The sequence below is a fragment of the Watersipora subatra genome, chromosome 2 (genome assembly GCF_963576615.1).
Source record: "Watersipora subatra chromosome 2, tzWatSuba1.1, whole genome shotgun sequence".
In the NCBI taxonomy this organism is placed as follows: Eukaryota; Metazoa; Bryozoa; class Gymnolaemata; order Cheilostomatida; family Watersiporidae; genus Watersipora; species Watersipora subatra.
In genome coordinates this window covers 12,083,403-12,109,073 of record NC_088709.1, presented here as the reverse complement: position 1 = coordinate 12,109,073, position 25,671 = coordinate 12,083,403, and the positions used below count along the sequence as shown (strand labels likewise).

General features: G+C 33.8%; 1 protein-coding gene across 2 annotated transcripts; it reads right to left on the bottom strand.

The window, feature by feature from the left end:
- Window positions 1–24,821, bottom strand: LOC137387038 (cocaine esterase-like). Of its 2 annotated transcripts, none has more exons than XM_068073316.1 (13): window positions 24,762–24,821; window positions 22,944–23,025; window positions 21,090–21,154; window positions 14,455–14,586; window positions 13,837–13,959; window positions 9,906–10,136; window positions 6,986–7,170; window positions 5,601–5,857; window positions 3,587–3,855; window positions 2,933–3,160; window positions 2,497–2,608; window positions 854–1,053; window positions 1–263 (listed from the first exon to the last, which is right to left on the bottom strand). In XM_068073316.1, exons 1-13 carry the CDS (start codon window positions 24,802–24,804, stop codon window positions 244–246), a joined length of 1,947 nt encoding a protein of 648 aa, XP_067929417.1. In that variant the 5' UTR covers window positions 24,805–24,821; the 3' UTR covers window positions 1–243. The 2 variants fall into 2 exon arrangements, with proteins under 2 accessions (XP_067929417.1, XP_067929418.1); XM_068073317.1 differs by having other exon boundaries at window positions 22,944–23,022.
- Between the last annotated feature and the right edge of the window lie 850 nt (window positions 24,822–25,671).

The window sequence follows — 25,671 nt, the reverse complement described above, 5'->3', positions numbered from 1 at the left end:
AATCCATAGTGTATAAGCTTTCTATCCATTACTTGTATGGAGTTTATTATCTCAATTCCACTGACTGCAAAATTATAACAAACTTTGTATTATGCCTAGATAGACAGTTCTCACTCAATGTAAATTTCATTTTCAATTTGGCACATTGAATTATCCTAAAATGTTATTTTTACATAACCACTTATTTTGTTATCAGATGTTGGCAGCACCCATCATCTTCTGAGAGTCTCTATCTTTATCTCATCACAACTCGTCATGCTGCCCTACCAGATAAATAGACCAATGGTCACAAAGTTACTTATGACATATAGAAAATTGACATATACGTTTAGGATTTGAATTCTTTCATAGACATTGGGTTGAATATGCTTGCTTTGAATATAAATGGACAAGCTGTAAAATTTTATAAAAAGTTTAAAATTTATTTCCTGCTGAAATCAATATAGCAACTATGTGGACAATTTACAAATTGCTTTAAGATTTTACACGGCTGTACGTATTCTGCTTTAGTGGTTAGCACCACTTTAAACAGTCAATCATAATTACTGAACAGGGTTTGAAGCATTGGCTAGTCACTAAAAAGTGTTTAGCTTATGGCATTGTGGTACTTTTACTTTAAAATAGAATGAACAACCATAAAATTTTAAAATAGCGTTTTTATTAAAATCTCAATTTGCCCATCTGAGTTTTCATAAAGTTTCCTAATTAATACATGGTTCCTTGTGGCAGTAGTTACTCTTCAAAGCATCGTATCAGCATTCAACTTAAAACTGATAACACTGATTCAAACTATAGAGACAAAGCTCAGGGACAAAGATCTACGTTGCAACATGCAGGCAGCAGTACTACAAACCTTTCTTTTTCTCACTCGTCATTCGCTGCAACTCTCTGTCAGCGTATAAATATTTTCTTAGCCTGTGGACCCTTTTCTGGTTTGGAGTTGTCACAAGTCGTATTCTTCCACTTTTCAACTCAAGGAAGTAGTTAGTCTCGTTATTGAACTGAGGCCAGACAGGGGTTCCTTCTGGGAGAGCTACTGGCTCATTTGGATTCCTAAAAAGACTCAACACATGAATAAAAAAAATATGTACTGAGAACCTGTCAAAATGCATTTATTTATAGCTAGTTACAAAATATTAGCTATTCTGTCTCTAAGTAACAATTCCTGCCAGATCGCATGCTCTGTCAATATTGCAGATACTTTTGCAGAGTTGTAAACCACACTCTTCATCTACACTGGAACGCAGACGGGGAGTCGGTTTAGTCGCTGACGACCAGACTTGCAACAGGAACAATTGTGGTTGGATGTACTTCCTAACACCACCAGTGGTCTTTAAGTGACACAAATCACTGACCTACTGATTATATGCCAGTACTCTAACCACTGAACCCCTCCTACTCCGTAAACTGCTCCAATAGCCATTAGTTGTGTATAAACATTTCAAAATAATTTTAGATATTTTAACTAACAGAGATCTCCGCTCGAGCTGATAAAACGGTGCTTTATTATTAAACTCCAAAAGAAATCACAAGCTTTTACTAACTTTTAATAAAGTTTAGGAAAAAACAAATGTTCATCCTTGATCATTTCAAATATCAACATTTCAGTTTATTAATAGCAACTAGCAAACAGCAACTAACAAACAGCAAGTAACAAACAGCAACTAACAAACAGAAACTAACAAACAGCAACTTGCAAACAGCAACTAACAAACAGCAACTAACAAACAGCAACTACCAAACAGAAACTAGCAAACAGCAACTAACAAACAGCAAGTAACAAACAGCAAGTAACAAACAGCAACTAACAAACAGCAACTAGCAAACAGCAACTAGCAAACAGCAACTAACAAACAGCAACTAGCAAACAGCAACTAACAAACAGCAACTATCAAACAGCAACTAACAAACAGCAACTAACAAACAGGAACTAACAAACAGCAACTACCAAACAGCAACTAGCAAACAGCAACTAACAAACAGCAAGTAACAAACAGCAACTATCAAACAGTAACTAACAAACAACAACTAACAAACAGCAACTAATAAACAATAACTAACAAACAGCAACTAGCAAACAGCAACTAGAAAACAGCAACGAACAAACAGCAACTAGCAAACAGCACCTAGCAAACAGCAACTAGAAAGTTGGTATTTTAAGCATTGTCGCGAGGTCTTTTAACTCATTTACCAAAGCATAGAAAATTATATTTTCAAGTTGTTATGAAAAACTAATATACAAATATTTTTTAACTAAAAAATGAAAAAGAGAGCATAACTTCTATCTGATTACAATCTCCCAAATAACAATTCGCTAAATTAATGATTATTTGTTAAACGATAGTATTTTTACAATTTATCGTTCAGCACCTCTGATAGGCTAAATTTTCATCTTACTCATGAAGTATCTATCTCCTGGGTAACAATCATGTGGGCTCTTGTTCAGCTTCCAAATATTCTTGCCAATTGCTGAGCTCTGCTGTGACTTGCACTTACCCTGATTTTGCAAAGTTGGTCCACATGTACATCATCATTTGAGAGAGTTCTTTATTCTTGTCATCAATGCTGACCATAACAGAAGACACAGTTGGGTCTTTCACAAGCATCTCTGTACAATATCATATAACAGTAAAAGCAGACCTTTGCAAACCTTGCAATAACCTATCCAATTTATCATATCGAGCAGATAACTCTTTATGTTAGGAGCCATTGGCTTGTAGTATTACATAGGATATATTATAAAAATATAGCTGTTTAAAAAGATACCAATAATGAACCTTATAGGCTTGCAGAAGAAGCATTGCAATAATAAAATACACTACAATTGTTTCTGAAATATTAGCCATCATTTAGCAAATAAAAACTAAAAATAAAAAAAATAAAGAATATTCTAATTTTAAATGCTCATTTATTTGTACTGCATGAACTTTACCTCTCCAAAATGTATCTTCATTATCCTTTATAAAAGGAGTACCAAAGACAAACAGCAGCTCGTCCGCATGGTCGGCTGCCACTTGGACACCAGATGGAAGAGAGGGCCAAAGCAGCAAGTCTGGCGAGTGGTTAGTTAGCTCAGTAAAGTAGTAGGCATAAGTTGGCTTAGGAGAAGCAGCATGCTCATCAAGGCCAAATGTGATGTCAACAGCCATATAATGGTCCCCTGTAGAGAGTCCATTGCCAGAAACAATTACAGGTTTGTGGTGAAGATGTTATTATTGAGATAGCAAGTGATAGTTAGCATACAGATTTTGTGATATGTTAAGAGGTTTCTTGTTTACAATTGGTGCAGAACGTCTGCAATAAAATACAAGAAATAAATACATATTTAGTATCATTACTTTCTGGAACGCAATCAAATACTCTTTAAATTGCTTGTTCTAAAGTACATGTATATAACGAAAATCATGGTCTATTTCTCTTATAGAAGGACTTACAAAAAAATCTCTTTCACCTTCAACACTCTTTTGTAAACTATATCATAAACTAAAAACCTGTAAACTATAATATTATAAACAATTAAATTGCTACAGACTTTTTAACGTTTTAGTATTATTAAGTGCAACTGCTGACACGTTTAAACACCAACCAAGAAATTCAATAAGTCGAGAAGCCCTTTCCCTGCCATTGACTGCTGTGTCCAACTCATAGATGTCAATGATTTGCTGGACACAGAGGTTTGGTGAAAGTGGTGCAATCGAAGAGACACACTTTTTCATCAAAAATTCCTCTATGAGTTCTTTGTCTGGTCCACTCTCTAAAGTTGAAGTATCATTGCTCATAGCTGCTGGGGTAGAAATTTCTAAGGCATAGAAAAGAACTCCTTCTTGTCCGTTCACTCCTGACATCAGCTCAAACCTAGAAACTTTGGTATTGTAACATTTGTGAGCTGATGACAAAAATGTATAAATTTGTCCAATTCATTTTGAGTTACAGTCACAGTTAGCAAGGCAGAGTTGCCTTAACGTATATTTGGTGAACAAAGTAAAGTAAAAGAAGCACTGCACAATAGAATTGTAATTTTCTTTAAAAATCTAAATAAAATTTAAAAAAAAAACCATTGATAAGTAGTAGCTGAAACAGTATGGGTACCTTCGAAGACCCTCACTTTGAAAACATTGCTTCGAAGACCATAGCTTCGGAGACGATCGTTTTAGAGGCAATCCCTTTGGAGACCATCGCTTCGGAGACGATCGCTTTAGAGACAATCTCTTTAGAGACCATCACTTCGGAAACAATCTTTTCGAAGACTATCACTTTGGAGACCATCGTTTCAGAAACCATCGCTTTGGAGACCATCGTTTCGTAAACCATCGCTTCGGAGACCATCATTTCGGAAACCATAATTTCGAAGACTATCGCTTTGGAGACCATCGCTTTGGAGACCATCGCTACGGAACCCATTGCTTCAGAGACCATCGCTTTGAAGACTATCACTTCAAAGATTATCACTTTGGAGACTATCACTTCAGAGACTACCACAGAACATGCAAAACATGCTATTAGAAGCAATATGACATCCGACAGTGATCAAAGCCAACTTTTAGAAAGAACTTTTTTACAATCTACATGCATCGGTTAGCAAAGGGGCCCCTTTGGAAAGTGCACATTTTGGTTAAAACAGTAGATGTACTCCCAGTATCATAAATATGTTAGTTTTTTTACTAGCATTGTTTGATTCAAAATACCAAATGGTGTAACTCTTTCATAGAGCACTGAAATGTTTCAATTATCAAGTACCATTAATATCATCAAGTAGATTATGTTTTACGATTTCTGACACTAAACAACAAGTGCATCACCAAAAACATATTCTACCAAAGCTGCAGTAGCAAATAAAACTGACATGAAAACCGAATCATGCATTGGACTATGCGCAACAGAATTAAAATCTCAATACGATAACCACAAAGTTCTGATCGATCAAAACAGTAAACAAAATCAACCAGAACTTACTAAAAAGATATGAAATTTAAAAGACAACAACAAAAACATTGAGATAACTTTGAAAATATAAGCATGTGTCTAACCCTACAACAACACAACAAAACCCTAGAACTTATGCATGTTAGAAAAACATTACATAATATTCAAACCAGAACTAACAGCACTACACAAAAGGGATGAATTGACATCAGCATGCAATCACGCGAGGACTTATCTCCTCGGAAATTTCATAAGCATCGCCCCTACAACACGCCATCTTGTCAAAACCATCACTCGCAGCCTGATGAGACCCAAGCGCAGAGAGTAATGTTGCAGCTGTCACGAGAACATTTTGCTTAAAAATCGTCTAATTTTAACACAAATCTCAAAGTTTAGAGTTATCTTTTTAACCTAATTTCTTCGAAGCGACATATACCGTATATACATACATATAATTATATATAATTATGTATACATTAAATAGTTCACTTATCTTTCAGCTACTGACAGTTTCCTGCTAATGCATTCTTCAGGCTGTAAACTATATATATATATATATAATCTACAGCCTGAAGAATGCACTAGCAGGAAACTGTCAGTAGCTGAAAGATAAGTGAACTATTTAATTTTTTAATTTATATAAATATATATATATAAGTGAAGAGAGACAGCCTTACCGTTGAGCTGGTTGATAGGAATTAATGTTGATGTCTTTGGCAAAGAAGTCTTCGTCAGCTGACGGTTTAAAAGGAGAGTCAACAATATTCATCCTACTTGCACTTGCAAAAATTAGCTCTACTGGTACATTCTGTAGACAGTCATAAATAGAAGAAGTCGCCATAGATGGACAATGGTCTTGTCGAAATATTTTATTCATCTCAGGCCTAGGGCTACTGGATAGGTCCCAACTCCAAGGAAGGAATAGTGTTCCTGACTAAATACAGTAGCAATAGTAATCACCTCAAGTAGAAAAGTTTTGGGCGAAAAATCTAAAAATATTCTAGCGTGAATATGACCATATGAATACTGCTCATCACACGTTAGATTTGTCCTATCTTTTCATACTTCCCTCAAATTAGCTTTACATGTTCTAGTACTCTGGCAGCCGTAAGAGATAGTCAGGTGTGCTGACCAACAATAAGCAAAAGTATGTGCCCAATTATTGGGGGCAGCAGCTTGACCATCGGTCTACTACGCTGAAAATCACGAGTTAGAATCGTGTTTAGCAAAAAGATTTTTTTCCTAACCTTCAATTGTGGCTTTGGACAGACGGACAGACAGACAAAAATGACTCTTATTATAGTAATGGTTAGAAATATCTTTCTCATTCACTGGCAAATCTGCAAGTTTTCTTAAACAATAGTTAACAAAATATTTACCCAACTCCATTGTCTCTATTGACTACAAAAGTAGATAACAAAAAGGAAATGAAAGAAGAAAAGATGAGAGACAAAAAAAGAAAAGTGAAGACAAGAGAGCAAGAGTGAGTGAGGGCGAGTGAGGGTGAGTGAGAGCGAGAGAGTGCGAGAGAGAGTGTGAGAGAGAGAGTGTGAGAGAGAGAGTGAGAGAGTGCGAGAGTGCAAGAGAGAGAGCAAGTGAGAGAGTGAGAGAGAGCAAGAGTGAGTGAGGGTGAGTGAGGGCGAGTGAGAGCGAGTGAGAGAGTGAGAGAGAGTAAGAGCGAGTGAGAGAGAGTGAGAGAGAGTGAGAGAAAGAGTGAGACAGAGAGAGTGAGAGAGAGTTAGAGCGAGTTAGAGAGAGAGGGAGAGAGAGTGAGAGAGAGGGAGTGAGTGAGAGAGTGAGTGATAGAGAGTGAGAGAGAGAGAATGAGAGAGAGAGAGAGGGAGTGAGTGAGAGAGAGAGAGAGTGAGAGAGAGAGAGAGAAAGAGGGAGAGAGAGAGTGAGAGAGAGAGAGAGAGAGAGAGAAAGAGTGAGAGAGAGTGAGAGTGGGAGAGAAAGTAAGAGAGTGTGAGATAAAAAACAGGGAAGTAAAAAAGAGAAGGGAGAGGAGCCCTCTTCTCCATGATATTTATTAGTAGAAAGCTAGCAAGCAGGTGTTGCTCACCTCCTGTATAGCTCGCTTAAACAATCCGTCATTATGAGGACTCATTGTTTGAGCTGACACGCTGCCACCACCCGCTGACTCTCCAAATATGGTAACAAGATCTGGATCACCTCCAAACTGTGCGATGTTTTTTTGGACCCATAGAAGGGCTGCTCTCTGATCCCATAGACCATAGTTGCCAGTACCTATGAAATATTACCAGGTCCTTTTGAAAATCTCTGAAAAAAGCCTTTGAAAAGTTATTTTTTATATGTGTTTTTTATGATTGCAATAGTTAATTGATAATAATTTCATACGATGATGAACTTGTGACCTGTACTAGAAAGCTCATTTGCCCTCTGTCTAACTGCCTTTGAGAAATCAACATAAAATGCCCCGCGCAAAAGCTAAAAGTTCAGTCTGCAAGACAAGAACTATTGTTATAAGACGAAGGACTTGCAAAGAAAATGGTTATTTAGAACTAAAGTCCGCATTTAATTTTAGTTTTTTTCTGTGCATCTTACAAGTGCTGAATCAGCAGCTTCAACTTTTTTGAAGAAAGCTCGCTAACCTAACAATTACTGAAATATTTTTCAGTATGTATTTATGGAGGAAATGAATCCTCCAGCTTATTGCCATACATCTGCAATGTACCAGGCAAATGAACAAAATTCAGGAGCAAATGTATTGCTAATACAATGCTGCAACCGCATACAAACATGTATACATATATATATATATATATATATATATATATATACAGTAGATGCAGTATGAACAGTCTCTTGCATGAAAGTGCTCAATATTAAAATAGAGCGATGTAAAATTGGGTAAAAATGAAAGTTAAAGTTAAGTTTAAAACAACTTTATTACTAATAGTTTCATATTGCCATGCAATAATCATCAGATGATTATTGCATGGCAATATGAAACTATTAGTAATAAAGTTGTTTTAAACTTAACTTTAACTTTCATTTTTACCCAATTTTATATATATATATATATATATATATATATATATATATATATATATATATATATATATATATATATGTATATATATATATATATATGTATATATATATATTTATATATATATACATGTATTTTTTTTGGCATGCGTTCTGTCACTTGATAATGGCTGTGACAGAAGAATTATCCAAAGTAATATTAATAAACCCATTTTGTCATTGTGTGCTTGTGTCTGTCTGTCAGTCCGCGTACCAGCTATGTGTTTCCAAGTTTGTTAGCTGATTCTATCCTAACTTTACACGCTTGCGTTTCGTGCCTTCTGACAATCGACTAAAAATATTTGGTTTCAAAACTCTATCTGGTTTCTGAGAAACATCCTTATAGAGTGTGCACTCATAGAGTATACACTCATAGAGTGTGCACTCATAGAGTATACACTCATAGAGTGTGCACTCATAGACTATACACTCATAGAGTGTGCACTCATAGAGTATACACTCATAGAGTGTGCACTCATAGAGTATACACTCATAGAATGTGCACTCATAGAGTATACCCTCATAGAGTATACACTCATAGAGTATACACTCATAGAGTATACACTCATAGAGTATACACTCATAGAGTATACACTCATAGAGTATACAATCATAGAGTATACACTCATAACATCTTTTAACATCCCTGCCTGCTTGCTATCTAACTAAAAACAAAGAAATACCAGGTATAACTGGGCTTACCGCTAGTAACCAATAAAGCTTATTCAGCGCCAAAAAAAGGATTTGTTTGTAACATACAGACCTAAAATATAACTATCAAATGTAAATTAGTCAGTCTCACTCGATAGCAAGAACTTGTGTAAGTAGCTTTGTAACATGGAGCTAACAAGCTGCTACAGTCAGGTTATAGTCCAATAATACTAGTTTTTCTCATAGAGTATGCACTCATAGAGTTTGCACTCATAGAGTATGCGCTCATAGAGTATGCTACTATAGAGTGTGCACTCATAGAGTATACACTCATAGAGTTTGCACTCATAGAGTATGCGCTCATAGAGTATGCTACTATAGAGTGTGCACTCATAGAGTATACACTCATAGAGTTTGCACTCATGGAGCATGCACTCATAGAGTATGCACTTATAAAATATACTATCATAGAGTATGCAGTCATATAGTATGCAGTCATAGAGCATGCACTCATGGAGTACGCACTCCTGGAGTATGCACTCAGAGCATATGCACTCATAGAGTATGCACTTGTAGAGTATGCTATCATCAAGTACCCATTAGTAATGTAGTATGCTATTATTGAGTATATAATCATAGATTATGCTATCATAGAGCATGCTTTGTTGAAATGACATTAGGTTGATTGGTAGTATACAACTGAGAAAATTTATAGCGGACTAAGCATAAACTTAGTTTCATGTAAGATTAACTCAGTTTAAATTACATATAAAACAAGGATTTTAACAAGAATACACATAGGGCAGGCTATACATATTCTATTAATACATAAACTTCTGTATGCGCTTTAAAGCTAATAAGTAAAAATGCTTGCACAGCCGTTATGGCATCATGACGTGATGGTAACATCTGCTATTATCTTAGTAGATATGGTTACACCACGCTAAGATTGAGATACCATTCTGATTGGCTATTGGTGTTTTCTAATGAGGGCGAAAGGGGTTGCTACATAGTGCCCATATCTCTTCTCACTTATAAGTTTCTGTGATTAACTGTCTTGGCAGCAGCCAGAAATGGATGCATCAGTAGCCATGACAAAAATACATTTGCTTGTAAAGATGTGTAATGCTAAACACATGCAGACAAATTGCTCTGACAGAGTGATCTGTGACCTTAACACAATGTCTTAAATTAATTTGAAAAACAGCCACTTAGAAGTTTTGTGTGTTTTGGCGTAAGTGACAATTCTTTGAAACCTAAACTTGTTGTTATTCACTTACCTGAACCTTCGAAAAGAAACCCTAGTGGTCCGAGTCGGTAGTTGATGGTGACAACAATTACATCTCCAAAGGTGGCCAAAGGACCACCCACATAGACCATTCCAGTCCCAAAGGTATATCCCCCTCCATGAATCCACACCATGACAGGCTTTTTAGCACCAGCTTGGACTTTACCAGGTACAGTTACATAGAGAAAAAGACAGTCCTCATCGCCTATAACCTTACTTAGACCTGAAATGCAAGAATAAATGATATTTGATAATTCACCAATCCTTATAGATAAAACTAGCCAAATGCCTGGCGTTGCATGGATATTAAATAACAGCTTGTAAACAGTGCCAGGTAATGTAGTTACCTGTCCCTTGCCATTAGCCTGGCACATTGCCAATGACTAAATTGAGTAAGTTACTATCCGTATATCTAAACTAATAAACCTACCAAACTTACTAACGTAACGCAGAGAGCTATGGGTATTTTACCCAATATAATGATTCATATCGCCTAATACATGTAAACTCATTGCATCTGGTAATTAATAGCTGCATCGCAGCTTAATTGGTTAGGTTATCACTTGGTGAGTAGGAGGTTCCGAGATCAAATCCAGCGCGATGCGGATCTTTCATTCCTAGATTTTAACAGCTATAGCTGGACACACCAAACAACAGACTTTAAGATTTATATTTGTAGATACATTTGTTGTCTACTATGTAAATGGGGACCAGAATCACTACTGGCTGTTTCGTGTATTTCCTGCCTGAAAAAGTTTGTAAAGAGCAATTAGCATAAATTGAAATTTATGAATAAGCTGCATCGGGTGTTTAAAAAGGAGAGAGGCCAGCAGTACAAAATGAATACACAAGGGAAGACAAAGGAAAGATTGGCTATAGCTAAATAATGAGGGAGCTCAAATCATGTTTACACATCTGAGCTATGCTCGATAATAACTGTTAAACTCAATCTTTTGGCTCCCATAATTTTGATTTTTTGGCCAGAAATATATGAAAAAAAGGCCATATACATCATGGAGAAAAAGCATCAGGCATTCTAATGAAACTAGTTGCATCTATTGATAAAAAGATTACATTTAATTTTGCACAAAATCCATATTTTGCTACTATTGTTATTATTACGCGGGCAGTACCTTACGCTGTGAGAGGTTATTATGTGTAGTAAATATGTACACAATTATTTCGTGGCACAGCAAGGTGATCAAGTGGTGCGCACAGTAAGTGTGCCTGGCCGTTCGGCTGAATACCCGAGTTCAATTCTTTTGCAAGGCATTTTTTCGCTAACCTCTAAGCGTGACCTCAGATAGACAGAGTTATATAAGGTAACCATTTTCGTGCTAGATCCTTAGTAAGACCCTTCTAGAGTTATCTCGATGTACGCGGTTTTGAATTATATATATAGCTCTAATATAATAATAAAAATCAATTCAATTTCTTAATGAACAAAGTAGTAAATCTATAATTAAGAGAGTGTGTGAGAATATAAAGGTGAAATTAATGGCATCACTAAACAAAAATAACAAATTAGTGTAATCACACAGAGTTATCGTTTGCACAGTCTAGTATTGGCCAGAGAAATAGCAATATATTTCACACCTTTATATTATTATTTAATATATTTTTTGGCTGCTATTATTCCCACCCCTTCGGCGCCTTTTAGGATTGCACAGGCGATCCTAAGATTGCGCAGGCGCGATCTTAGGACGGATTCTGTACCTGATGCTGTAGGTATATTTGGAACTTATGTCAGAACAACTAACCTAGGAGATCCAAAACCTTCCTGAGTTTAGATTTGGATTTTGAGTTAGCCGATTCAAACAGTGCAGCAAATTGCACTTTTGGAATATTATTATTATGCTCAAGTTTTAATATTAGTTAACTTTTATGAGCTACAATCGCTCAGGGAAAAAGTCACAGTGTACCCGTAAGAACTACCCTAGGTGTACTCCATGAGTAGTGACTACCGAATGAGGTATTTGTAAAAACCAGGGCTGACTTGGTTTAAACCAAGTTAAACTAAGTAAAAAAACTGGTTTTCTTATTTATATTTGTTTCATATTTGCACAAATTTTCCATTATATGTTTTATAGGGAATACATTCAATTTTAAGTTACAGCCAGACTTTGAGTTGTCTTCTCCACATTACTGTCAATGTTTATATAATGATATGGTGATTAATCTATTATTGAGAGGACAACTCATGAACAAATCTATAACAAATATGTTAACCATCACCTAACAGCTTGTGAAGCAGGTACGTGGGATACCGGCATTAAGTAATCATGATCATAATTATAGGCCATGTCTTTTAATAATTCACAGAAGCTTATAGAAAAAATAGCAAAAATTATGATGTTACTTTATTGCAATAAAAAACAAGCTAAGCAATTGGCTTACAGTAGGAATATGTTTTGGAATTCACAAGACTCCCTTGAAGTTTAACAGTGGCTTGAGACATGTAATGTTTTCTAACCAGGTGCCTAGCCAGTGATCTAGGAGCTACATGTAGTACATCACTGGATGTTGTGTGTAGAGATGGTAGATGCTATTTGAGACTACCAAGCTACGATAAAAAGGTATTTACTTTCATTTAATTTCATATATACTAGTACCCTGTCACTCTAGTGTGCTGTGAGACATCATCCGCAGTGCTGTAAAGCACAGAGAATAACTATCTGCACAATTATTCCAAGATGGTTGAAGGTGCTCGTTTGGTGCAGTTGTTAGTATGTTGGTATGCTATGCTGAAGGGTGAGGGTACAAACCCTGGATGAGGGAAACATATTCTCAACTGTTAATCGTGACTTCAAACAGAGAGACACACAGACAGATGAACATGGTTCCTATTACAATAAAAATTGCTATTTTCTGCTATTTGGTCAACCTGCACGGATTATCTACTAAAAATTCTAGCTTGATAATTTTCATGTTTTTTGCTGCATTCAATAATATACAGTTTTCCAAATCTTCAAAATTTCAAGCTTTTTAACCTGATGTAAAACATCGTTAGCCTTATTGCCATAAAGTAAACAAATTGGTGCTAAATTTCATGAGTAGAAATCATCAAAGATGTCATGGCTATAGGTCTACTATTAGTAGAAATGAACTTATGCAATGGTGATCACTATCAGAGACTGTTTAAAATAAACCCTTTTTTGTTAATAATTCATAGTTTTTAAGTATGTATTGCATGAATTATGACATTATGCATCTCTATGGAAGGCAAAGGAAGTTCTACACTTGAATATCACAAAATATGTACTAACATTAGCTTTCCTTAACTTGGTTTTGGTGTAACATAGCTGCATCTGCACATTATGACAAAAGATTCAATAAAAATGAAGTTTCTACCCATTGACAAAATTGGACAAATTTAATATAGTTTTTAAATGTAGGAGCACATGTAAATATACAGAAGTAAAAAGGTGGCCTTTGAAGTACTATAGCAATGTTTTAATGTGTAGTTGGCCAGCCCTTATTACCATTCACAGGATAGGATAAATGCATGTCCAACAAATACAGTAGATAGTATTTCATCAGAACAATTTTGGTGGCAGACAGAGTGACTATAAAACTTGCTTATCAAGTATATATAGTATGGGTGGTCTGAGATAGTCAAGGCAGGAAGTTGATGCCAGAAATGACAAATAACACAAAAACTACTAGGTGGAGACACAATTATGATCACCAGTGTGGCGGCGCAGCAATGGGGCTTGGAAAGACAAAGCTAATCAGCAGTTTTTCCTTATCAAAAAACTCAAGGTCAACCATCTCAACTTTGATGGCATGACCTGGATTAACGCTTCACGTCAACTCTCACAGCGGTACACATACCCAACTAATTTTCTGTTCCATAGAGTTCTTAGTATTTACGAAAACAATTAAAATAACCTATAAATGTTTAATTTAGCTGTAGGCCTAACCTGGGAACTCAAACTGTGAACAAGGGTTTCCAACATCTGTAGCATCCATCACTCCGTCCCATGTTGCTTCTATTGGTTTTTTAAACCGTAAGTACCCAGTAGGAGGTTCGGCATATCTCACCCCTGAAGCACAACATCAAAGTCCAATTCAAATCACATGCTATGACTATTGTTACATAGAACTCTGGAGAAACTTGCCAGATTAAAGCACACTGCAGAGTATACAGTGTAAAAAGAAATTATTTTGAACGTTCCTAATTACTATCACCAGTAGAAAGCTTTAATGCTTTTCATGTGAACAGTTTTAACAATGAGAAGGATTGTTGACATAAGTTTGCTTTTCTGAAAATCTTTCATGACTTCTTACCAAAATTTGATAACTAAATTTTACTTCAAATATGCATGTCATGCTACATCTACAATCATATATAGGCAATGAGTTTTGAATGATATCAACCATCACTGGATTAGTCAACTGCACAGGAAGTGACATTATTTTACATGCGGAGTGCTCAAAAGTGCCAATAAAATCCTCAAAATCTGTTCCCAGAGTTGTGTTTAGGCATGTGATAAAACTTTTGCTACAGCCGGCAAAACAAGTGAGAAGAAATAACTTACCAAGAAACAAGTCAACGGGTTTGTCAAGGAAACTTGTACTAAGTCCTTTCAGCTGTCCTCCATGACTCAGGGTGACTACTGGGTCAGCGCGAACAAAAGAGCAGCAGCATAAAGTGGCAGCTAGATAAAGTGCTAGAAACATTGGTGACTGCATTGCAACAAGCTTTCGATTGAGCGTATGAAAGTCTGCTCAGGTCTGATCTCTTCTGAAGGAGTGATGATAGGTTTGGTGCACCACTAGCCAAGTGAAAGTTTACAAGCCTCGAGTACCGGCCAGATAAGTAATCATCTTATAGTAGAGGTTATTGATAAGCGTAAGCAAACACATCAATGCTGATCAGTCGCGGTATACATATATTTAGTTCAATGGTGCTATAGCTGCATGACATTTCCAGATAAAGAATGTCTGTAATTACTGATTCAGCTAAAGCTATTATCAATTCTGTCAGTTACTGATTGATATGGCTAAAATGTGGGACGCAGGAAATGTTCTTTACAGGCCATGAGCACATATTATAACCCGCCAAGATTATATGCTGATGATATTTAAATTATGGCGCCACTATATAACTAAAAGACAATCTTGGAGTAAGAGGAGCGACTATTTGCACTCGCTTTCACTGCAGATCCCCCGATTAAGGCAATCGAATCGCAATAAAAATTGCAATCAAATCGTTTATAGAGACATTTGAAATATAATCATCTGCATCTCTGACCTTTCCAGGGTGAGGATAAGAAATCTAAGCTGTATGTTTGATCTAAGCAAAGCTTGAGGTAAAGATTTTATAATCGTGTTTAATATTTGCTGCCTTATCATTTCCTGTCAGATTTACATTCTCTAATCTTTTCATATAAAAGTTTCTCAAATCATGGAGAGAAATTCACAAATAAAAACAAGCTATGCCAACTTTCTCTGATGACAAAATAAGTTTATTTATGCTAATAATTAATAACTATAAATATAAATCATTCATTGCATTTATAAATCCATAAGAATATGTATATATATTATCGTTAGAAACACCAGTTTCATGCAGAGTAAGAATGAGCAATCAATACAATATGTGTAGAATGAAGTATACTGTATATATATATATATATATATATATATATATATATATATATATATATATATATATATATATATATATATATATAGACTATATATTGGTCTATATATATATATATATATAGACTATATATTGGTCTATATATATATATATATATATATATATATATATAGACTATATATTGGTCTATATATATATATATATATATATATATATATATAGACTATATATTGGTCTATATATATATATATATATATATATACAGTCAAACATGAATAACTCGCCCACGGATAGCTCGCACACATGGTTAATTCGAACGGTTTCTTTGGTCCGTTCCCACGTAATGATAAATTGCTATAGATAACTCGAACTCAACACTGTTAATTCGAACTGTTTTTTTGCCCAACGGCTACCGAAACGGTTGTTATCGCTTTAGAAAATCACTTTATTCAAAGCCTTTGAGGTAAACCTCATCTTTTCGTAAATCATAAGCGTCGTTATTACCACCATCGGTAAAATATTTTTGTCAACGACTTTTCTAAAGGTTTGGTGAAATTTGATTTATACTGCTATACGATGAATAGCACGGGCTAGCCGGGTCACGCGCGCAAGGATTTTCGCCACGCACATACAAAACAAAAACAACATGTTGTTTTTGTCTTGTATGTGCGTGGCGAAAGTTCTTGAGTGCGTGACCCGGCTAGCCCGTGATGAATAGTTTTCCGACGTTGATTCCGTGTTGAATCAACGTCGGAATATTGAATGTTTAAAACGTCTTAAAAATTGTTGTAATTAAACGTATACGTTGTCTTAGCTAAAAAAACTATTCATCGTTTGACCTAAACACAGAATACCTGTGTACATTCAATAAGTATCCATTCAAAAAGCGTGAGTGTTATACAATGTACCGTAAAACCTCGTAAAACTTCTAATTTAACTGCCTTGGAGTGTTGCTCTTAACGAATCCCAGGTAAAGTAAGGTAATCTTTGCATAAACTTCAAGAAAAATTGGCAAAATTGATCGTGGGTAAAACGCTCAAAAGAAAAAGATGTCTTTTCTTTTGACCATTTCAACAACGATCAAGTTTTACCAATGTCAATCTAAAAAAACGTCCTGGCAATAACATCACCTCAAACAACAAACCAATCTCAAGTGATAGAAAAATCTTTATACTTTTTGATAAAAATGTTTTAAACTTTACATTAGAAGCATTTAATTTGAAACAAGCCATTTGTGCTTTTGATTTATATTATAGTTTGTATATGTACATGTATCTACTAATAAATAAGTATACACATAGACTTGTGACAGTGCTCTGATAACTTGAACGCTCTGATAATTCGAACACTTTTGCTCGATCCCGTGAAGTTCGAGTTATCCATGTTTGACTGTATATGTATATATATATATATATATATATATATATATATATATATATATATATATATATATATATATATCCATATACATATATATGTATATATATATATATATGTATATATATACATATATATATGTATATATAATTATATATATATCTATATATATATATATATCTATATATATATATATACATCTATATATATATATATATAGCTAGATGCACGCATGAGAGTTAAGTTAAAGAATTTCTGTTGGAGTTGTTCTCACTTTAGCAATTCAGCATTGTCAGCTATGAGCTTTTGAGATTACACTGGGGTAGATAAATTATATAGATAGATAATAGATGGAAAAGATAACATATTGTAGCGATTTAGGAGCTCTGAGGCTTGAGGCTATCATGATGCTTGCATTTGAAATATCAAATCACAGAGGAAAGTATTTAAGAGGACAAATTCAACCGAATTGTGCTACTATTCTGTAACATTTACTAAGGATTAAATTGTGTTTTTCTTTGATGCTGGATTTTGTAAAGCTGTCCATTTCATAAATTCACAGCATTATAGACTGAAAAGGGGAGCTGAAGTTTATATGAGTCTTGTCATTTAATATCATATCTAATGAATTTTATTATGTTTTAAGTATTTCTCTGCCCGCGATGAGGCAAACATAAAATCAGCAACAATATAAATTCCTACCCAATTACAAGAAAATTTTCAATTATCTATACTCAAGTCGAGCTTGTAGCAATAAGCATTAACATTTGTGCTTATTGATTCCTGCAGATTACATTGCGCCGCTGTTTGACCAATATTTATTGCGTGGGAACATAAATATATAAATCATTTAACACTTTTTATCAACCCTGCTTTATTAAGCAGTAATCAAAACTCCTAGCAGAGATTGTGAGTTTATTAAAATAAATAAACAACATCCGGTCATTGATAATCTTTTGTTTGAACTTCTTACATGAGATCAACTCCATGAGACTGCTTAAAGCATAGTCCGAGACATTTAAACAGTGATTAAATTGTTCAGCTGAGTCTAGACAAGCCTAGCGGTTTCACCTACCACAGACTCTGTCTAGATTTGATTTGGTTTTGGGCCAACTGAATCAACATTTAAAAGGAAAAAAAATTTAAAAGAAAGAACAAGAATCACAACAAGGAGATGAAAAGAGAAGAATGAGTGTGAATGTTGGTAAACAACCTGCTGCCTCTGTGGTGCTGCCTCTGAAGCAAAACACAGAATGAAACAACAACAAAAAACACTAAAATTAGCTGGAATTATACCGATGAATGAATCGATAGAAACACAAAAACTTTGTCCATGAATAAATATTTTAGAGAGCAGGTCATATACATATATTTCCTTATTTGTTTCTGTTCTACTTCCCTATTTGGTTCTGTTTTTGGTCATCTGTCATTTGGTACGTCCGGCTATCGCTATTAAAATTTTGGAATTAAAATTCCACGTTCTGGTTAATTAGAAATCACGGAGATTGCATCAGCAACTTTTTGAACTACGAGCTCTACCACTGAGCATATTGATTAAAGACATCATATACCGTATAACGTATGCACACGCTAAATGACATACTGAATGATGTATTATTTGAAACTCTGAATTCTATTAACTCTATGAAACATGATGATTTTTTATGTTTTCGTGAACTTCTATTTCCGGTTTTTTGTAAAGTTCAACTACTAAATTGCGGTGAAGGTCAATACTTTTCACGTGGACAATTGTAATATCTCAAGTAGGAATGGCCTCTACATTCTCTCACCATTCGGTCACACAAAAACAGTCTGATATCTCACTTTTACATTGGTACCAGTGTCGAGAAGTACTAGTATTGTCTTATTCAAAGTTTTGATGGTTAGCTTCTGGTGGAACAGTAACCTTTTTATACCCACACATTTCTCTGCAAGAACTGTTATTATTAATTCAACATATTTGGAGTTTTTATTTTGTTTTCTCAGTTTGTATTAATTGTATCATTATCGAATCATCTCTTATTTTAACCGTAGCAAAACAGACTTAATTTAGCTATTACTTGCAAACTATTTCACATCTATATTTAAGCCTTTTTATAGTCGTTTTATTTTTTTAGTTTAATTGACCTGCTGGAAAAATTTTCCTCAAGATATGAAGTTTGAAAGTTACCATTATTTGACAAAGTTTGTAAACCTCTACAGTTTTTTTATTATCTCTCTTAATTTATTTCACCTACACCAAACACCTCTCTCATGATATGTAGCTTGAAAGTTAAAACTGCAAATTTTGTTATATGTTAAATACAAATCAATTTTTTGTCCAAAGAGTTTTGCATTACCTGAGCAATGTACAGTAGTACAGCTAGTCTATATATATAGAACTGTTGGGTTTGTTTTGAGGGTGTAATATAGTTACACTATGAGACCTGCTAATCAAGATAAAAACACTCATTAAGCATAGAAATAACTAGCATTAAAACTGCTAAAAATTCAAACCACGTCTTCTCCAGTTATTTTCATAAGAAGCTACAGATGGTTGCCTAATCTACAATGTCTTTTATGTAATTTGGTTATCAAACTTCATTAGTGAGATATGAAAAAGTGAGTTATTTATTTGCAGACAGAATTAAAAGCTTTAAACACATTTAAAAACAAAATAAACATTTTTGAAAATTTATTGTTGTTTTCATTTTAAACTTTAATTTCGAACTTATATTTAATGTTTAAAGCTAAAAAAGTGTTTATGTCAAAGGCTGCAGTTTATGTATGGGCATCCAGCAATTACTGTAACTGAGAAAATCAATAGCATTTCTCTTTGGAGTTATCTTTTCTTTGAATGAATAAGAGCAAGCGAGCTTTTATAAACCTAGTGAAAATGATACGCAACCAAATTTTATATATTCTGATCTTTTGTCGTAACAAACCAAAACATTTTTATGAAAGAATTAATCACCAAGCGCACTTTACAGTTTTGAACCTAGTCTGACTGTTTATCGCTATCAACTTGAGTTAGCTATAACTAGTTTTTGAGTTTATTTATGTTTAAAAGTTTAGTAGTTCATGCTTCATGGTCATGGTTCAAAACTAAGTGACTGTTAAACTATTTTTCATCAAAAAATTAGGTGTAAACAGCTATGGTACAAATTACAACACGTGCTTGTTAACCGGCCCCATGGCTCATGGCAGTTAAAATCTACAAATATGGCCATTTCCATTCAACAAAGGATGCATGTAATGTATAATCTGTTCTTTAAACACTTTAAACATTCTATCTAAGCTTTTATCAAAGTGTTTGTGAAAATTTAAACCAGAAACTTCAGTGTAGCTATCAGCTGTGATATACTTTTACCATAGGAGACAAAATGCTACACCCTACAAACAGCCTTATAAGGCTCCAAGATTCAAACTTTTACACTCAATTGCCATTTATTTGCAAACAATTTCACATTTGACGAGTTTTACACAAAAATTATGAGTTTATAGTATAACAAAAACGTTTGTTCATCCTTAGTACAGCCAGTTGCTGATCATAGTATAGAGTTAAGTATACAGCCTTTCAGCTATTCTTGAGTTTGAGTGCTGCCATCACACAATTGTTACGTTTTTGACAAATTATTTTCATGAGTTTTTCTTTATTATGGTTTTTGACATTTCCATCTTCTTTCGAATAGGAGTTTTTCTACTTTGAATCTAAAAGAATAAGTCAAATGTTGACTCGAGTTAATTAAAATTAAATTCTGCTGCCTGATGGTAAACAGAATAAATCAACTGTTTATCGTAAGCCTGACAAGCTAAAGTGGCTTATCAGAGGCAAGATTTTATGTTCCTATATGTCTGATGGTTTACGATTGCCTCTTCATATGTAGATATTGTTTAACTCCAATATGCCAGTTGTTAAAATTTTTTAGCTACATTGTGAACAACTAGGAGCTAATAGGCTTAGCAATATTTTGTCAAAATTTCCATCACAAATTGCTACCTATGCAGCAATTTCGTTACAACAGATTAGCAATAGGTAACCATAAAGTTTTTACGAAACTACCTGCTAAAGCAATGTCAGGGCCGCTACAATAATAAACAGCTGTTTTAGAATGAGCAAGCAAAAATCTTTGAACTGAAGAAAACTGCACTAGAATATATAGCTGTAGCCAGAATGACGGCAAACATTTAACTTAAAACATTACTCACTTTTCTTGATGCCAGGTTTAGACTTCGATGATTTTGATTTCTGTGATGCTTTTCCTTCACTACCTCTGTAAGTATAAAACAGTTCAAGTGGTTAACTTGTTGTGATTTGGTATTACTTTAAACATAGTATGCCAAACCAAAAAAGAAGGATGTCAAGGTCTCCATAATGAAAGGAGTAAGGAGTTATGATATCTATACTAGATAGAACGTGTGAAAGAGTTTGGAGTCACGCTCTCTCTCACTCATTCTTTTTTTAAAATACTTGAATAAGGTGAATAGGCTATTGCAGGTCAGGCTGGTATGACAGAGGTAGATAGGTTGCGATTAAGGAAGTCATATTTTTAAGCAAAGCAAATAAAAATATTTATGCAAAATTGGTACAAAATTTTATTTTACATTTACAAAAACATGCACACAATAATTGCATTGCTTTGCTTTTTAATATTTTGTTAAAAAAGATAAGGCGTATACATAAGCTTAACGGTTTTAAGTCTTCCATGTCAAATTTTGGTTTTGCGTTCATGGCGTAACATGGCAACAGCTTTCTTTTTATTTTTTTGGGCACCATGTGCAAAATATTTTTTTTATAAAAAAATTTTATGGGCTGCTTAATAAAAGTATATATATATATATATATATATATATATATATATATACTTAATATATATATGCGCCTATAATATATATATGCGGTAGATTTATATATAAATGAACATATGTATATACATATGTTCATTTATATATAAATCTACTGCATATATATATTAAAGGCTATATATATAAATCTCAAACTTCGTCATGCAGTCTTTCCGGTTATATATATATATATATATATATATATATATATACATGTATATATATATATATATATATATATATATATATATATATATTAAAGGCTATATATATAAATCTCAAACTCCGTCATTCAGTCTTTCCAGTTATGGCTATTACAATCTAAGAATGAAAGATTCATTTTGTGCTGGCTTTGATCTCAGAACCTCCTGTTCACCAGGCAAAAACCTAACTAATTAAGCTATGCAAGATGCAATGAATTCATTAGGTGATATGAGTCACCATTTGTTTAAAATACGCATAGCACTCCGCATTACGCAACGTCCCTAAAGCTTGCTCTCAAAGCTCTTATTAGTAAGTTTAGAAATACGGATAGTAGTGTACTCAAATTAGTCATTGGCAATGTGCCAGGTTAATGGCAGTCGACAAGTAACTACATTACCTGCCAATAACGGAAAGTATCAAAAATATAGCTCAAAATCAGCTTTTACTAAAGCAAATATTCATTCCAGGCTAACAGAATGCTGCCTACAGATGAAGATAGTGGATCTACTTTCCGCACTATTTCATGCATAAAATACAAACTAAGATACATAGTTGACCTGCCGAGAGGGAAGATACACAATGAGCTTTCGAGTTTATGGCCGCATCTATATATATATATATATATATATATATTTTTTTTTTTCAACTAGCTGTACCACCCGTCATTGTTCGGGTAATAAAAAAGTCTTTGTACAAAAATTTATTTGTATTCAACATATTACTAAACATATTTTTCATGATAAATTATAAAGTTTGAAAGTTACAGTTGTTTGAAAAGTTTGAAAACCTTTACAGTTGCTTTTATTTTTTCTTAACTTATTTCAACTACACAAAACACTTTTCTCATGATATGTAGTTTAAAAGTTAGAATGACAAATGTTGTTATATGTTAAATACAAACAGGTTTTCTGTGCAAAGACTTTTTATCACCTGAGCAGCGCCGGATAGTACAATTAGTAGTCTTATTGCTGAGATTAAAAAATGAATTTGTCATTTAAACATACTTTCGCTTACCTCGGTTTGTTAGAAGACTCATTAGTTGGCATTTTTTCATTCTCCTTTGTAGCTTCAGCATCTGGATCAGCATCGGGAGCTGCTAGAAGGAATAAAAACAAGCTTTACTATTTTTTGCTTTTACGGTAGATGTGTCTAGAGAGGTTTTGTAAGTAAACATTTACTGACAGCTATGAACATTCTAGCTCAAATACAAAAAAGGATTGTTTTTTTCTGCTCGAAAATTTACCATTTTCACTCTGGAAAATTTTAGCTAAGTTTTTAGAATATGCTTTTTTATTTATAACAAACATACAAGTACGCATATAGCATACACAGCTTTAGGTTGGAAGCTTCATAAAACGGGAAACCATGCTATTTAAAAAAAACTTATATTTCCTCCATAAAATGTATTTAATTTATTGCTCGTAGTTGTATTGTTAGATAAATACCGAGAGAAGAAGCCAAATAGCTTCAAAATAAAATCTTCTCAACTCCTTTTAAAATGTCATAATACAAAGGAACTACATGTATAAACTGTTACAATCAAATAAATGTATTAAATGTTAAATGTCTTTGCAAATGCATGATCATTTCTCAAACTACTTTAAACCTATGAAATGGTTTGCTAAGCTCATAAATAAAAAGTCTTTCAAAAGATGCGTTATGTTGAAAACTTTAACGAAAGTTAATGTTAAAAATTTGCAAACAATTTGATTCCCAGGCATTTAGAGGCTCAGCTCTTGTTAAACCAGCCCATCCAACACTTCTAACTTTATTGTTCCACGAAGTTTTGGATAAAGTACAGTAGCTTCTACAGTAGTGGTGTTTTAAATAGAGTTTAACAGCTAGGTCGAAAAATTTTATAAGAGCTGATAAAGTCTATGGTAAAGCATAAATCTAGGTGTGTGTTGCTCATCACGCGCGTCTAATATAACTTTACTTTATCAGTTTATGACAACTTGAGCAAGAAACATCTTATTAATAGGATAACATGTCATTATCTGTTGAATCGACTTGATTACTCTTTTGTGATTTTTTAAAATATTATTTAAAATCAGAGATAATAAATTACGAGGTATTATACTATATTAATTATGTTATACCATTTTGTATTGTATGAAATATTATACCATATTACAAATACATTGTGCTATACTATATTGTATTATAACATATATTTTTCCATGTCATATCATATTATATATATGTCATCATATTGTATTGCAGTGCAATATACTATAGTATAAACTAATATGTCATAATACGTTATGTAATGTTACATATTAAACTATATTTTAGTTTTGCTATCTTAATTTTTTGTACGCTATATTTTTGCTATATCATGCTATAAATCAATAGGTATTAGTATAAACAGCACATATAAATTGTCTTTAATATTTACAAGTCATGGAACGCAGATAAATTTTAATCATTTTAGAGCAGCAGAATGATAACATTAATAATGGTTAGATCTACACAGCTTTTAAACACTTATTGCAGTTACTTCTGTAGAAGCAGATGTTTTTGGAAGCTTCAATTAGAAAAAAGCAGCTATTACTTTTGAATGGCTATATGAATAAAATTCAATAAAATAAATAATGCTATTACTTTGTAATGAAATAAATTTTCTTGTAATGTCTTTAACAACCTGTCAACACTGGGAATGGTGTAGGTCAGCTGAGCAGCGATGAACTGAAAATAATTTAAACACTGGTACTGTAGTTCAACATAATTACTCTACAAGTGAGTCTAAAATGTGCTACTTTTATTCTAAAAGGTGTTACTCTATTTCTAAAAGGTATTATTGCAACTTGGAAAATCTGACTGTAAGGTCACCTTCTAGAACTGAATTTTGTTTTTCAGCATCTGATGGCATCATCTGCTTGTCTTGCCCTTCTTCTGTAAATTAAGAAAGAGGTCAAACATTAAAAGCGGCAAGGCAGCTAGTAAAGGATGGCCAAACAGTAACGGCAAAAACTTTTTTTTAAATCGGGTGCATGACTTGCATCAAAAACATACATCAAACTATTAAAACATTATTTAACTGTTAAAATTTAAAAAATTGCCTGTTTTACAGTTTTTTTCACAAGTATTTTAGTCTTGTCCAATGGTACACCTGCTTTCATACTAATGAAACGGTCTTCATACTATAGCGGCAATAACAAAATATATGAGCTGTAGAGAGGACAAGAGACAAAGGCTAGCAAGGACGAGAGACAAAGGCTAACAAGGACGAGAGACAAAGGCTAGCAAAGACAAGAGACAAACAAAAAATGTTGTTTAGAGTACATAAAAAGCAGCTATAGCCTGCTAGCATTCCTGCAGCTATAGCCTGCTAGCATTCCTGCAGCTATAGCCTGCTAGCATTCCTGCAGCTAGTGATTTTTACCTGGTTCTTTTCTACAATAGTACCAATCATAAAAAGGAAAAGCTCTAAAATCAGGTGAGAGCTGTATGTCTCACAAAACTGTTAGCAGTAAAATATTACTTCAATAAACCTAAAACAATAAGGAATTGTGAGCTAATAACAATGATTACTGTGAACACATAATTTCACATTTGCATAATTCAAAAAACATCTTTCACAGCTAAAACACAAATGTACCTAGTTGTTAAAAAAGGATATTTACCTGGTTATACTAAAAAAATTACCAAATATTTTGCCTGTGTCAGTTACCAGAGCACGCAATTATATTTTAAAAGTTGGCTAGAATTTAATAATTCTTATTCGGTACCTCAAATCCAT

Bases quoted from the DNA above. Each gene is read 5' to 3' on its own strand.
- LOC137387038 (XM_068073316.1), bottom strand. From the start codon at position 24,804: ATGATGCCATCAGATGCTGAAAAACAAAATTCAGTTCTAGAAG. The intron at 5,858-6,985 runs GTGAGCAACACC...TACTGTATTTAG, and splicing joins TTAAGCGAGCTATACAGGAG to TCAGGAACACTATTCCTTCC. The intron at 2,609-2,932 runs GTAAAGTTCATG...GATATTGTACAG, and splicing joins TGAAGATACATTTTGGAGAG to AGATGCTTGTGAAAGACCCA.